General features: G+C 38.2%; 2 protein-coding genes across 8 annotated transcripts in view; both read right to left on the bottom strand.

The window, feature by feature from the left end:
• LOC136428559 (C-myc promoter-binding protein-like) overlaps window positions 1–1,895 on the bottom strand; it is a 47,224-nt gene extending 45,329 nt beyond the window's left edge. For all 7 annotated transcript variants that reach the window (XM_066418164.1, XM_066418166.1, XM_066418170.1 and 4 more), the window contains exon 1: window positions 1,683–1,895. The gene's annotated coding sequence lies outside the window, so the exon portion shown is untranslated. The remainder of the gene's footprint in view (window positions 1–1,682) is intronic.
• Window positions 1,896–3,203: 1,308 nt separating this feature from the next.
• Window positions 3,204–16,066, bottom strand: LOC136428558 (zinc finger protein 416-like). Its single transcript, XM_066418163.1, has 6 exons — window positions 16,022–16,066; window positions 15,086–15,311; window positions 9,902–9,999; window positions 8,938–8,992; window positions 8,342–8,469; window positions 3,204–7,630 (listed from the first exon to the last, which is right to left on the bottom strand). The coding sequence occupies exons 2-6, from the start codon at window positions 15,301–15,303 to the stop codon at window positions 7,503–7,505; spliced, it is 627 nt and encodes a 208-aa protein (XP_066274260.1). The 5' UTR covers window positions 15,304–15,311; window positions 16,022–16,066; the 3' UTR covers window positions 3,204–7,502.
• Between the last annotated feature and the right edge of the window lie 123 nt (window positions 16,067–16,189).

Below are 16,189 nucleotides of genomic sequence, written 5' to 3'. Positions count from 1 at the left end.
CTTCCCTGAGATTCATAAACAGATAAGTTCATATAATCCTGTTGATGTCTATTTCTTCTGAAATATGAACTTACATAAAGAAAAAAATACTGATAATCTGTCCATTAAATAATTATCAATATCTGCTTTGTTCTTCCATTGCAACACACAGCTTTTCGTTTAGTATACTGTGAAAGAATGCAACTGTTTTGTCCCATAGAATAATTTCAAAGGGATGCTTGCCATTTGTTGGATAATTATTTGGGGGGGGGGGCTTACCAGTTACTATAAATTCATTTAAGTTTGTGCGAGCTTAACTTCGTGTTAGGACTCGGAGGAATTTGTGGTGTCTTAAGTTTGCGATTATTTTAACAGTAGTTAGGGCTCCCTTGAAAATCAGTTAATCAGTTAACTGAAGGGACCACCCTAAATATTGATGCATTAGCAATGAAATACAAGACAGAATATATGTTTACACTGTGATGAATTTGCAGTGACTTCTAAACTGTTAACATAAAAAAATCAAAGCGAATATTTCACAATTTACAGTAAACAATAACATTTCAAAAAATAAAGTGCTTAGATGTAAAATGTTTAATGTACAATTTCACTGACTTGCAACAAATACATTTCTGTTTATCATGTACATGTACAAAACTTTGGGGACTAATGAATTAATAGACAACAAAAATACAATTGCTATCAACTTATTAAGCCATAAATTGACAACAATCACATTGTAACTTGAAAATTTTAACACCTTCCTTTCGGCTGTGAACCTACTACAATGCCCTTTACAGGTAACCACAAATTTGCATGACAATTGACATAATTACAAGCCAGACTTGTCTGTGTACGCACTCCAGACATTATTTACAAAACAAAAGAAATCTTCCTCGAGAAAGAATAATTGTTCCAGAAAATACTACATTTTGCCGGACATGTAGGATGTACGAATTGTTAGAGAAATAATGAAATAAAACTTTGCAATGCTACACAAAGAAACGACGGTCATTATAAACCTTTTCATTTTTGTCCTGTCTGAGACGACACGACAGCCGGTTCAAATCGATACAAACGTCCGTGTATCGATCTTTTCAGGTCCCGTTTTAGACTCAAAAGTGCACTCATCGTCAAATCCTAGCAGGGAATACTTCTAACAGAGCCTGCTAGCGAAGGTCGAAGTCGTTGAAGTTACAAAAATAAAGCAATATTTCGAACTGGAAAAATAAATCCCATCCATGTCTGGTCTGATTTTTCTTGATACAAAATTATCTACACGTAGTTGCAACTTGTTGGCAAAATCTAAGCCACACTGGCGGGGTCAGTATATAGCCCAGATGACCACAGAGCGAAGATTTAGATGTGAGGAAAGTTTGCTTGCTCAAAAAAGTGTATTTTTGCGAACACGTGTCCAGGTTTACAACCGACAAACTATCAGACGACCGCAAATTATGTTCGGACGACCGAACTGAGTCTACCAACATCTAGACAACATGTGATGTACGTTTGGAGTCAGTTATGAAATAGATGGACTAGCAGTTTGCATAAGGGCTTATAGGAAGATCGTTTGGGTAGTGTGAGCGATCTTTGCGGCTATGTTATCATAAAATCGTGTTATACAAACGACCTCGTCACCTGTGCCCCCCTCCCCACTACCTAAACAGTCACACACCAAAACGCCCCTCCACCAAAACACGTACCGTTTTTCCGTATCACGTGAAGTCCTGACGAGATTGAACCACATGCGGCGACGAAAACAGCCTTCGTCCTTCTGGGACTTTGAGAAATTCTTCCTGAAGCTAGAGAAAATCCGTAACATCGTGTCGAAGCGTGGGAAAATGTCCCTAAGCTTTCACGTAAGCCTCCAAAAAAGCGCCGCCATGTTTAGAGCTTGTTCACACATGTAAACGTGCCCCTCCTTCCGCGTAACAAAACAGTTACCCACTTAATTACAGAAAAGATCCCCCTCTCTGCCGATTAAGAACTTTTATCGAGTCATTAAATATCTAAGAAAATAGGAAAATAAAATTTCTTTAAGTTTTTATACTTATTGAATAGTTTTACAACATTTGATATATGTTTTGTAACAAAAATGAAGACATCACTGAACATCACTGATTTGTGAGGAATATCACTCCGCCGCCAGCTTCATTGACATTCGAGGCGGGCACTTCAGAGTTGTGTCATGACTTCAAAATCACATCTAGTTGTAAGAAATAGGATCTGTAATTTTTGTCAAAAAGTTGCTTTACTGTCGAAAACATAACATTTCATTGTCTATTAGTTTCATTTTTATTTAAATTTTTATTTCAATATCTAACTTTTCATCATAACTTTATTGTACTAATTTGTAGGATCATCAGTGCGCTTACATGATTCATGATGCAGCGCCTTTCTATTTCCCATGTATATATAACTGTAGCTCTAGTATGGTTCATCTTTTTCTTCAACCATGAACTTAAAACAAGGCGAAAACCCTCTTACTCTTCTACTGCAAAATTGAGTCCCCTAAATATTGATGAATTTACATTATGATTCAAAAGAAACACAATGACTCTATTCCTTTAGAACTGAGTTAACCAATAGAAGAAACCTTGAATAGACCAAGGAGGTTAACCTTCTTGAATAGACCAAAGACTGCAAGGTACAATTAGAAATCTCAGATAATCATCTTATTCAACCTTCTCCCTGCTGCCTAACTCTGTAACCAATAGAGAATGGGGTGCCAAACGGCTACTTCAGTGTGCTAAAGGTTAAAACTGCACTCTATCGAATACAGCCTTTACCTTTATCCATTTTCATTCCACTCCAATAACAGCTGACAATAAAACAGAGCTAGACGATAGAAATGACTCAGGATGGACTGATTGTGGTGAAGTACTGTAAATGCATTATAACTTTGCAATGGTTAAATGCTCACGGTTTTCTTGGTAACCTCTAGGTCTTCACCCCGAAATTAAACCACCACGAAAATTCTCGTTCTGTCTTCTGCCTGCATATCACGTTGTTTCAATCACAAACTGAAAGGCGGGGAAGGCAGGACGATCTTCACAAGCCTCGTCCTAGTCTCGTGTTCTCTCAAGACTAGGTCATTCCGTGATCAAGATGTACAGTTGACATCGAAAATTTGGAGGTACGTATCTAGCTACCTTTTCAAGTCATTGTTTGACGAATATTCTTGTAACTCTAATCACAAACTAAAAACCACAGCAGACACTCCATTTACCCTCACTGTGAAATTAAATCCCAGCAAAATTAAATTCATTTACAGTAATTCCATTTCTCTCAAACAATGGAAGACAGATATGGCTAGTACAATAGATGGGAAGGCTGCTATTGTGAAGGCTAATCATCCATGGCTCTATTCACATGAGGACTGTACCATAACAATCTGTACAAAATACTCCAGTTCGTATACACTTTTACCCTTGAGTAGTAAGTAATGAGGTACAACACCTATCAAAAAGCAAATACAGTTGTAATGCTCATTGCATCTGATTAAAGTATGCAATACACCGATCCTGACTGTCCACCACAATTAGCAATTCAACCAATGAGAGAATGGCAATTAGCAGTTTGACCAATGAGAGAATGGCAGCATACATATGCTCCAGGTGTAGCAGGCAGGAAAATATACCTGGGTACGTTCTGGCCAGGGGTACATTCTGGCCTGCTACACCTGTAACTTTTTTTTCACTTTAGCTTCTACCTCTTCTAAAAATCATAGTGAATAGGCTGGATTATTGAACCCATATATCGCCTCCGGTAATTCTGGCAATGCACTATTGGAATACGGAGGCTTTCAACTACTAGGTATAGATACACTTGAAGTTTCAAGCATGAGTGTAACAAAGGTACATGTAATATGCTATTCCACCAAACTGATAGAAACATCACACAGTGACAATATCTAGCACCATCATAAGTCTGTAAACATACTGTTGAAGCAAGGAGGTTAAAACTGGTATGTATAACACATATGGGTTTGATACAAATTTTCATAACCTCCACCAGACCTTTCTAAATTTTATGGATGGCAGAATTCGGCAAAAACAAGGTCAATAGAATAAAACCTTTTTGGCAAGGATATGATTTGCTAGAAGATTGAGCCTGTGGTAAGGGTAACATTTTCCCCTTGGAAATGTAACGTTACAGGCAAATGAAAGTTTCAACCCCTATGGTGGCCAAACTTCCCTGGTAAATTATTCTCCCGATACTATATATTATATAGTGTAGTTAAGTCTGGTAGAGGCTAAAATTCTTGCTGGTCTGATATCTATGGTATTATCCAACACATTTTTCTGGCTCTACATTTTTCTGGCTCTACATTTGAACATGAACAAAATGTATTTGAGACAAATTAAGCAAGGCATTTGCACATGAGAAAAGGTCTGACTCAAAAGTTCTATCATAATATTCAAATGCAATACATATATAACAAACTATGGTTTACGTTTATGAAGGATAGACAGACGTGGTTTATATATACAGTATCAGCTAGTAACAACAAAAACAAACTATGATAAACGTCATGGCTTTATATGCACTTTTCATAATCATATTGCTTCATAAACTGCAAAAACAAACTAATATAAAACATTCAATAACTTGACATGCACTTTTTTAAGTCCAATTTTCTCATAATCATATTGCTTGATAAATAAAAAGTTGGGGTCCTTCTAAGATCATTTCCATTTACGCCGCACGCTGGCATCGTCACTGCCTCCTAAACTGGATTTGTTACCCTTGACTTTATAAAGGGAATATCATTCAAAACGTACAAGTATGACCAAAAAGACAACAAAACACACAAAGATTTTTTTTTGGCAAAAGAAATTCGTTGAGTGCTTAATCAATTTGATCGGCCACAGCGACGACGCCAGCGTGCCACGGGTCCAGTGAGAGGGGGGCTTAAGCTTGCTGATACCAAGGCGGCTTATAAGGCTGACACTACTTCTACCTACATGTATCTGCTTGTTACCACCTCCAGCAGTTGATTTGCATACAATGCAAGTATTGTACGAACAAAGCAGTCGACATGGTATTCTAAAAATGGTAAGCCCTAGGTTTTTGCATACACCATATGAATGTTGCACATGTTGGGGAAGATTTGTTCAAATTGTTCCTCAAGGAAATAGTGACTGCTTCACACTGCAGCAGCGACACCTAGCTGCAGTGTCAAGTAGTGCAAGTATTGCCCTGAGAAAGGTGGCAGACGGTCACAGAAACCTCAGCTAGGTAAATAACACTTGGTTATGTACAAAGAACTTTTGTTATCCATATTGTTTTACCAACCGAATGAAACTACTAATGAATGTAGGCATTCTTTACACGATAATGAGCACCGAAGTAAGGAAGTGTTTTGAACCATTTTTGGCACAAACTCGTAACAAGTACAGATCATCTTGACATGGTATGATCTTTTTTTTACCAAGTTTCACTAAAAAGATTAAAGAACTGTATTCTTATACTTCTGCGACTACACACCCAAGCAGGATGCTTTTTTGACTACTTCACACAAATTCTCATTACAAAAATACATATCTAAACAATCTACATGTACATGTACTAAATTTAACTTTATAGATTACAAAAATACAGTATACATGCACAAACAATCTGCAAACTTAAACTTGAGTTCTATTTTCCTCAAAACCACAGCTACAACTATAAGTGTATTGCCTGGCATACATGCACTGATTTTTGTAGATATGTTCGTACATTATTTTTTTTGTCCCCAAACATTATTTTCTGCTGTATTACCAACATAATGCAAGAATAGTGTCTTTACCAAACAGTGGCATTGAAAAATTCATGCTGTGCACATATTCAATAATTATTGCAGTACAGAAAGAACATCCTTTGCCCCACCCTATACATGTACCTGAAATGTGGAGTGACTACGAGAACTATTTACCTCATTGGTCACGGTGTCACAAGTACTTTAAGTTTTTGATACATAGTAGGAAAACTACCACTACCAGTTTGAAGTTGATGGTGTGAATTCTCTCTAACATTAGTAGACACAGTTCTCACATCTACTGATGAACTACCAACATAACGATATTGTGTAAAATCTAATGTTAGACAACATCGGACACAAATAGATCCCTGAAACATGCTCTTTCTGTGTTACATGCTCATCATCAGTCAAGCCTGAAATTGCGTAATACTGTACATGTACATGTAAATAAATTGGCAAGGTCATTCACCAGTGTCTGTGAATGTGGAGCTACTTGCTGGTGGCATCATTGGCATGATTAGGCTAGCAAATTATTTGCTGCACAAAATTACCTTTAAGTTAGAGATTGCATATGATTATGTCATGGAAGCTCCTGGTCCCTGAGTTACAGTTGTACTACTGCATAATTTAGGGTATTATCAATATCATGATACTAGCATTTGTTCCAGAGCACTGCTCTCATCTTTATGGCTTATAATTTGAATTCATAACTCAAATAGACCTCATCACTTTTTTGTCGTTTTTACAGAAACAAACCAAAGAACAAAAATAGCTATACCATGGTCATTTTCTAATATATAGATCTATAAAGTTACTATATATAAAGAGAATGGGTCACTACAAAATCTACAAGTTCAAAATCTAGAGGTTCTAATACAAGTGTTACTGTTAATGCATTTAAGTTTGCGTAGTTTTAATTTCGCAGTAGGGAGAAAATGGAGTATTTGCGGTGGATTTATGTTCGCTTTTGAGACAATAGTAGACAAGGTGGTAGGAGGGCAATACAAATTTTGTGGTGGTTTTCAGTTTGTGGCGAAGAGCTTACCACCAAAACCGCAAACATCAAACCACTGTGAACATTTCTGCATTTACCATAACATTTGTTGAGCTACATCTAGAAAACATGAAGTAATAACTCAGGTTGAACAAAAGGACAATCAAAAGATTGTTTTCACTGTTTAGTGGTTAAATAGGCAAGTAACTAACAAACAATCACATACTATGCATATTTGTGACATGGTTATCAAAATACCATCAAGGCCACTGCAAGCAAATTCTATAGATGACATCTGCTTGCATTGATGATGAATTTCTCCTGATTTCAGAAAAAAATACAAGAAACTGTTTTCCCCTCCTCCTTGATTGTACTTGTAGAAGTGATAGTAGACAGGTAGCCATGAGTGTAGTTGCAGAAATGGAACTAATTCGTTAGAATTAATGCTAGTGTGGTGGTGTTGAGAATTCTAGTCTACCACACTATTGTAACTTTCTGCAACTCTTGAATACAGAAATGAAAGACTTGTTGGCTGTGAAACCATGTTTGTTGCTTCCTTCAAGTTAATGGTCTCTATTTAGAAAATTTAGGCATTCAATTATTTTTGTCCATCTCGTTTTTTGTTGTTGTTTTCTCACATAAAATTCAGAGTCAGCCAAGAATGTCATCCAAAAGACTTACTTACTGTGGCCTAATAGAATAAGTGTTTCATCTATCATATACTGTACAATATCTATTTACATATTACTAAGTAGTATAGAGTGAACAAAGTAAGTATTTTAGTTAGGACATCTTCCTCTTGGACCTCCTCCGCATCTGATTTTTTGTTCCAGAAACTTTTGATTCTTCCTTTTTTCCTGGATTCTTCTGGCCTGCCTTTTTCCTTACTTGTGGCCTCTTTTGTGGAAGAACTGAAAAAAAGAATACAACAAAATGATTTTCAAATTCAATAGTAGACTTTAATTTCATCACTCAGATGCCAGATCGTAAAATTTCAGATCTCTTGCCAGTGCCCGATCCAAAAAAAAGGCTATGGTCTGCAGATTTTTGCTAAGGGTCGGTCGGGTAACCGGAAACAGAGCATTTGTTTTCCTCGGCCTAAGCAAGGTAGACCCATAATGCTACGAACATGTGATAGGAATCCAGGGCAAATTCCTGGGCTCCTAGTTAGCTACAAGTTTTCCCCAGAGTTGTTCTTTGCCAAAACAGTTGGTACTATAAAACATGAAATATTCACAGTGGTTTATGGTTACGGTTTTCATGGTGCCCTCTCACTGCAAACATGTGGTCTATTTGGCATTGCATTACTGCATTATTTTCAACAGCAAACTTGAGACGCCACAAACATCTCCTTTCTCCTACTATCGCAAAATTAAGTCTCTGCAAACTTTAATCTAGCCTCCTTTGCAGCCTTCTAGGGGCATTGGTGTTTATTTTTTGGTGGAGCGTTGATTCATGATTTTGAGGGCACAGACACTTTTACTTTTTTTTGTATAAGAATCTGGCCTATATATCAAAAATCGTGAATCAACGCTCCCCCCAAAATTAAATGCCAGCTCTCCTAGAAGGCTGCAAAGGAGGCTACTTAAATCAATGTACAGTATCATTAGAAGTACACATACCTGTCTTGGAAGGTTTCACTGGCTTTGCCTTAGTTACTACTCCAGCAGACCCTGCTCTGTGGTCTCTGCAATGCTCGGATATGGCTGGTCTGGATACTGTACTGAACTGGCACTGACCACACTGGTATCTATGGGAATAAACAACATTTGTCTATATTGACTTTTACTGAGGATTTCACTGTCGAAGTGAAAGTAAAAAAATATCAGGATTGGCTAAAAAAAAGATGGTTGCACTGCATTGTGTTGTGTTTTTGTGTGCTGTACTGTGTTGTATTTGTTTGTTTTTTAAATCAAATTGTATGGTATTGTATTGTCTTGTTATTTTGTGTTGTGTTGTGTTCTGCTGTCTCCAGGACCCATCCCAAAATTTGCTTGTTGGGACAGGAAAAAATGAACGCAGTCTGTCCAAAAAATCGTAACTTCATGACATGAAATTGATGGAAATGTATATTTGTAAGCTTAAAATGACAGCTTCAACAACAAAAATTAACGGCATGCCCTCCAAAACAATGAGTGGGACAGAAAAAAATTCAAAGCTGAAGATAGCCCTGTAACAAACCCATTCAAAAGATGGTGCCGGTTGCTTGTGTACTTACCTGTTACCAACGTGATGCCACAGAATCAGAGCAGACGGTTTTCTCTTGGCATTACCTGTAGCAATGTTAGGAGCAACAACAGCAATACATTATCTGACACAAAATATGTAACAACAACACTTTCCAAAGAGAATGTTCCTTTGATCTTATACATTAGATATGTCTATATACACAACATTGATATTGAAGCAATATCTGTTATCTATTTTGTAGATGCAAAAGATCAGAAACACTTTGATATGGAAAGAAAGATCTATTTTGTAGACACAAAAGATCAAAGACGCTTTGATATAGAAAGAATAGTGTATATTTTGTGCTTTGTTTAAGATAGACTAGTTTCTTCGAATTGTTATGAAATAGCTTGCTGCCAAAACTTGCCATACTTTGTACCTCCTAACTACAAATCTATCCAGTACCTTTTGTATTGTGTATCTTATTACCTGGATGTCTAACCTTCATCAACAAATATAGTTCACATTTTATCATACCTTGTTTTAATTTGGGAAATCATGAATATATATTGTACTTAGACCTACATTTGTCTGCATATATGCACATGAAGATATCTTTTGACCTTCTCAAATAAACACGTATACCGTATTTATTCTAATAAAGGACACACTTTTTTAACTTTTCAACTTTCAATATGGCGCTTCATGTCAAGGCCAAAGTCGGGGTGCGCACTTTATTTAGGTTTTCTCTCGAGAAAAGTCGCGACATAAGCCAGGAAGTCAGCGATTATTGCCCTCAGCAGGCTGGCCCTGGCGCCCACCGATGAGCAACGATAATTTAGCTCAACCAAGCGACTACAAGAAGATTACTTTAAAACTTGCCGAAAAACAAAAGAAAATGTGTACACTTCAGCTAAGGTCTATTGAAATGCGAATTAAGGACACCAACAAGCACCTGCCCGCTTCAGTGAGATGGAAAGTGAGAGAAATGCTTTATAAGACAGTTTACTTACTTGCACCTTTCCATTTCCCGTGGTCCAAGACATGCTTGTTGTGGATGTGAAATTCTAGCTTCTTCTGAGAACTGCATTTAAACGTACACTTGGGACACCTGAAGAAAGAGAGAGAGAAGAAATGATGTATGAACAATACAAAATAATTGTTTACCTTATGTCATACAGCACTGTTGATAAGGGGCAAAGCTTGTAATGATCATTGGCCACAGGCTTTGATAGGACTTGGTCATTGTATGCCCCTAGCAGCTAGTGGAAGAAGTGCAGATTAAATGGTCTTAGTCTTCCCACAAAATCAACCTTCTGGATACAAGATTGGAAGTTAAATAAATAAATCAATAAGATTGGAAGTTGCCAGAAGTGCAATAAAATTTACTGCAGATAAAATCTATATGGTAGTTGTGTGTAGTTGGCGTAAACCTGAGTTGAGCTAGCCTGGAGTCCAGCCTATTTAGCTTCCGTCCGCTACCCAAGCTCCGCTGCAGCGGAGCTTGGGTAGCGCAGCGGAGCTTGGGTAGCAGATGGAAGCTAAATAGGCTGGACTCTAGGCTAGAGTTGAGCCACATAAAATAGATGGTATACATGACATCTGCTTTTGCACTGATTTTGACAAGTTTCCTGAAACATCAAATTTTGTTTGTTTGTTTGTTTGTTTGCTAGCATAACAGACACACCACTTCACACAAGCTCTGTGTGAGACCAGACTGAAAGGTTAGATCCACTCATACCAGGAAGAAACGTTAATCCAAGGAGGTTTAAATAGGAAGGAGAGAGTTCGCCTATTGACACCCACCGCGGCCTTTTGTCCTGCCCCAATAAATCCCGCTGAGTCGCATTGTCCGGCAGCCCCGGCGGCGCCGCTTTGGTGTCGCCCTGAGCCGCTAATTTTCCCGCCAGTTCCGATGCAAATGAGCCGAAAATGACGTCACGGCTGGCGAGAATCTCCGAGGGCCGCCGCGCTGAGGCGGACATGCCTGCAGTTTCCGAGGATTGCCTTATTTGGGGTGCGTACTAGAGCTGCGCAGTAGCCAGCAATGGCGGCCGGTTGAACTGGCGAATGTTTTGATACGTGAAACTCTGTTGTGCGACGAAAAATGGGCGAGTTACAGCATTTTTTGTGTGTTGCAAGGCTCGAATCGAACATTTTAGAACAGAAACGTGCCCTCAAATGTTGTCGTTTTGTAGAAATTATGTGATTTATTCTGGATATGCCGATATATATTTTAGATGGTTGACGATGTGAAATTTCAATTTGTCAAACTTTCACAATCGGCATCGGGGCCATTTTTTTGGCATCGGGCCTACAATTCTCGGCTTCAACTGTGTTTTGCGCCTCTCTGCTGGCGAAGGAGGATCGATGAGGTACTGATATATGTGTGTAGAATCGGTAGAATCATGGTAGAATGTATCGAATTTTGTTCTCACAGCTGCCGAAAAGAAACGAGATATATGCCCTTATACCTAGGATCTTTGCCACAGAATCTGTACAAAAAGACTGGCATATTACATGCAGAATGTAGCAGACGTATTAGTTCAGCGCTTTGTTTGACCATGTAGTTTGTAGGGTGGATGTTGTAACGAAGATTAACCTTGTTTCAAGGCTGTTGAAATAAAATGGCCACAGGCTTTAACGTTAGTTGCAGTGCTTGAATTTTCTCCGATCTGCATCTCCGCTATCTACTTTTTCCCGATCATGATTTCTTAAAAGATTAATTCCTCAAAATAGCTAAAATTGAACTTACGACTGTCCCTCCACTAAAACTCCTAATCCCAGGGGCGCTCCAATTTGCAACTAAACAATGGAACAGATCGCTGGCGTGCCGCGCTGGCCGATTGAAATCAGGGCAATTGACACGTTTATGTCAATTACAGTTTTGACGCTTGCGGCCCACTGAGGACAAAAGGCAGTAATTTTAAACTCTCTCCTTCCTATTTAAACCTCCTTGGTTAATCTTATCGATAAGTGTGATGGGTTCTTTAACATGCTCGAGGTGTGGCTTTACATATGCGACCTATCCTAGACAATGCCCCTTAGGCCTTACTGAAGCTAGGTACTGATTTTCACCTGAGTCACGTGAGAAAATTGGACAGGTGTAAAATACTGTAAATGCAGAAATGTTCACGGTGGTTTTATGTTCACAGTTTTCGTGTTTCACCGCAAACTTAAAACCACCGCTAACATTTTTGTCCAATACTGTAGCAGTAAGTGACTATAGCGCAGCCGTGAAGTTTAAACCACTGCGAACACTCCATTTTGCCTTAGCACGAAATTAAAACCATGCAAACTTAAATGCATTTACAGTACGTTTCCCAAGAGCATAATATTGGGACCTGCTAACTTTTACTCCTCACTCCTCACTTTGAAACAATAGGGGAACAGTGCTCACATTTTAGTTTCAATCAAATCACCAGGTGAGAAGCTACTGTGAACAGGTGAGGAAGGATGTGAGAAAAGCCCATCAACACCTCTCTTTGTTGTCTTCTCCTTTGTTTGTTTCACAAAGTTTTATTGTTCAATTGCTGGCACTATATCTGTCAAATGTCTGTCCTGTTTGCATTTCCAAAACAAAGCCAAAGGTACTAGTATCTTGTTTTTATGCTAATTTTCTCCTTTATTTTGCATATTAATGAAATAATAACATGCCACAAGCTAAAAATAAAGCACATACAGACAATCAAAGTCAAATGACTGCGGAAGAAAACAGGATATCAAAACATTTCATTGTTTAGTCTATAATATAGGGTTAATGACCTGCCCTTAGGTCTATATGGTGTGATAAGGCATGGTCACTATCAGCAAGGATCTGACTTTTTTGGAATATTCGATGTTGTAAAAAAAAACATTAGCTGCAGCGCCCTCTGTCTGTCACAAGATAATGAATGAAAGACCTTTATTGTGCATTCATGGCCCGAGGGGCTAGGTACAGGTCTTCTAACTTAGCACATGGAACATACAAGGACATAAATACAACAATATAAGCTGTAAACATATAGAGTAGACAAACGTATTATTAAACTAAGCTAGTTCGAAATATGGGAATTTTTCTTTGATAAAGTTAAAAAGTACACTTCTTTCGCTATCGTATAATTTACAATCTAGGACGAAATGATGCTCATCTTCTACTCGATTTAAGTTACAATGTTGACAAAGTCTATGTTGTAGAGGCTTGTAAACTGTCAGCTGGTACGTTGTGTCGACTTCTTCTCGCTTCTTTGTACATGTGTAAATGTATGAACAGACAATATTTCTTATACAAGGATTATCCAGGCGTAATAAAAATATGAATTTGTCTGCTGCATTAAGATGTTCGAAATATGGGAATTTTTCTTTGATAAAGTTAAAAAGTACACTTCTTTCGCTATCGTATAATTTACAATCTAGGACGAAATGATGCTCATCTTCTACTCGATTTAAATTACAATGTTGACAAAGTCTATGTTGTAGAGGCTTGTAAACTGTCAGCTGGTACGTTGATCGGTTTTAATGCAATTTGTGGTTTTTGAATACATGTTTTTTATGGTCGTTAAGAACTTTCCTCCTATTCCAAGGTTGTTTAATTTGAACAGTAGACCAGCTCGCCAAACGGAGTCGAAAGCTTTGCTGAAATCTACAAAGCATGCATAAATGTGCATGTCAACAGCATCAACACTGCTGAATAGTGGGAAACTCACTTACACTGTTACAGTCATCTTAATGATCATGAAATGCAAACTGTTAACAGACAATGGCATTGAAGAATGGAGTGAATTTGTACGCAAAGATTTACAACTTCACTTCTGTATGACAAGTTAATTACATGTAAAAATCCTAACCTTGTTTCAAGGTCTTACCAAATGTCCTTGGTTTTCTGACCTTTCAAAGATTTTGTACAAAGATAAAATGAAACCAGAGAACTGAGAAAAAAACTTGAATTTGACAACATATACATTCTGACCGGAGTCACCCTGTATTACTATGAGTGTATCTGATAACTATCAACTTCCACTCTTCCATTGAAACATAGCTTCAAAGAATTAACCAATTTTGTTTGTCACAGATTCAGGACATTCCCACAACTTTGCTCCTGGCTATACTGACCCCAACCAAGGTTGGCACTTTGGTTTGGGACTGGGAGTAGCCAGGAATCCATCTTTATCTAGGTCCAGTTCGCTTCTCTGATCACTTCCAAGCAGACTATGACTTTTGTCCAAAAATAATTTCATCAGGTTGGTAGAACATAGGATGTTGGATACTAGTATTCTTTTAACAGAACCAGTAACTCTCACCTGCTGACGTTTCGGTGTCTGACAGACACCTTCCTCAGTCAGAGCTTCTGACTGGAGTACTGCTTCTCATCACTATAAGTAGCCGAATATGACTTTGATCAAGCACAGACGGCATTTAAACTAAAGACCAGTACTCAGTAGGCAACCGACCATTGACTCTGCTCATAACTAAACTCCCAACCAAGGTCTAGACAAGGTCAGGAGGTCATGGTCAGCTATTTGTCACAGTGGCTTCCACTTGAAGACTATCTGTCTTTCAAACAATCAAAGAACCATATTCCTTCAAAAGCAGGACAACATAATTTAGACTTCAGTAGAATTTAACATAATAGCAGTTGTTATATCATATGGCATCTTCACTGAGATTCAATTCTCTCTCCAGCTATTTATTTTAGTTTGTCCTCATTAATTATATAGAGCAGAGCTTTATGTTGAGCATCAAAAGCACAAAGAATCTATGGTGGTTACAACGGAGGATGGTACCAAGACTAATCTGAACCTACCGTTGCCAAGTCTCTTTCTTGCAGAAAGGACGAAAGAGACTCTGTTTGCTGCAGCTATAATAGGTTTGGATACCGGGCTATGAAGAATCTAGGGGGTAACCATTATAGTGTACTGTAAATCCATTCAAGTTTGCATGGATTTATTTCGCGGTAGGGAGAAAATGGAGTGTTCATGGTGGTTTTAAGTTCGTGTTTGAAACACTTGAGTAGCACTACAGTCATAGGTGGGCACAAAGTTTTGCGGCAATTTTAAGTTCGTGCTGAAGAGTTCACCGCGAACATTAGAAGAGTAGGGGTGACCTGGTGTGTTTGGTCAAAAACGCTAGCCGTGGCAAAGCCACATTGCACAACCACTAGCTTAAGTTAAAAGAGCATCATGTTTCACCTCAATTGAGGATGACTGCTTTTTACTCACGGGTAGAAGACGCTGGGTTTGTTGTGAACCCTCAGATGAGCCCCCAGCTTGTCCATGGAGGAGAACTGTTTGTTGCAGTTCTTCTCATTGCACAGGAACATCCTGGGCTTGACCGCCCGTCTGACCGGCGCCTCCCGGTGGTGGACGGTGTGGTCGGCACATCCCAGACACGCCGCCTTGCCACACGGCGACCTTGTCAACGAGACCCGTGAGGTCATTGCAAAACCTGGAACAACATTGTGCATAATTTCATTAAATTGCTTGCCTCAAATTACAAGTATGCCTGCATTATCCATCACTCAGTCAGATTATCATATAGTTATGATTGACATAATTTTTTGTACCTACCTGTCACAGTGACACTGCAAACTAATTTTTATTGTGATCAAAATATGTAAACGCTGTCAAAATTCTCATAAGTTTTGGACGTGAACATACATTCTATGTGTTATCAACTGGTCTGTGTACGATGTTTTTGCAGATGGCATTCACTTTACTACCAGTAACTACTACTACAATGAAAATTATACATGTGGTTCACGTTCGTCAACAAGTGTTGCTTATACCAAGGGTTAAACCTCCTTGCTTATACTATAGCTTTCCTTTCATAAAGATTCAGCTATGAAAAATTATGATAGGGATGTATACAAATGTAGATAACAACAATAGCAATAGGATTGGTGCTGGTTGTACTTGTTGGCAAAGAAATAACCGAAGGTAAACAAATCAACAGCTCTTCTTAGAAGCGAAGCATATTTCACAAAGTTTTAGGTGTCAAAAATACAGTTTAGAACAGAAGTCGGTACAAAAAGGAAAGTTGCCCTAACCTTTGGGAGAGTTAAACTTGCAAATAAATCTGCAACGAATCACACTAGCACCATATAAAGCGGCAGACTTTTCTACAATCAAACCCCGCCAAAATCAAACAAAACAGACCAACTCCGGAGCCCAAATTTGGCAAGATGCCGCCATTTTGAAAACAATTCTGACCTCTGACATGAATAAGATTAAGAATATTTTGAGGAATATGAAGCTACTTATTAATTCAAAATAAACTCATACATTTATCAAAGATTATCTTTAAATATTCCAAATGGTAAGTTT

Source organism: Branchiostoma lanceolatum, chromosome 2 (assembly GCF_035083965.1).
Source record: "Branchiostoma lanceolatum isolate klBraLanc5 chromosome 2, klBraLanc5.hap2, whole genome shotgun sequence".
NCBI lineage: Eukaryota > Metazoa > Chordata > Leptocardii > Amphioxiformes > Branchiostomatidae > Branchiostoma > Branchiostoma lanceolatum.
Note: the sequence above shows the minus strand (reverse complement) of the source record. Positions and strands in the feature narration are given on the sequence as shown.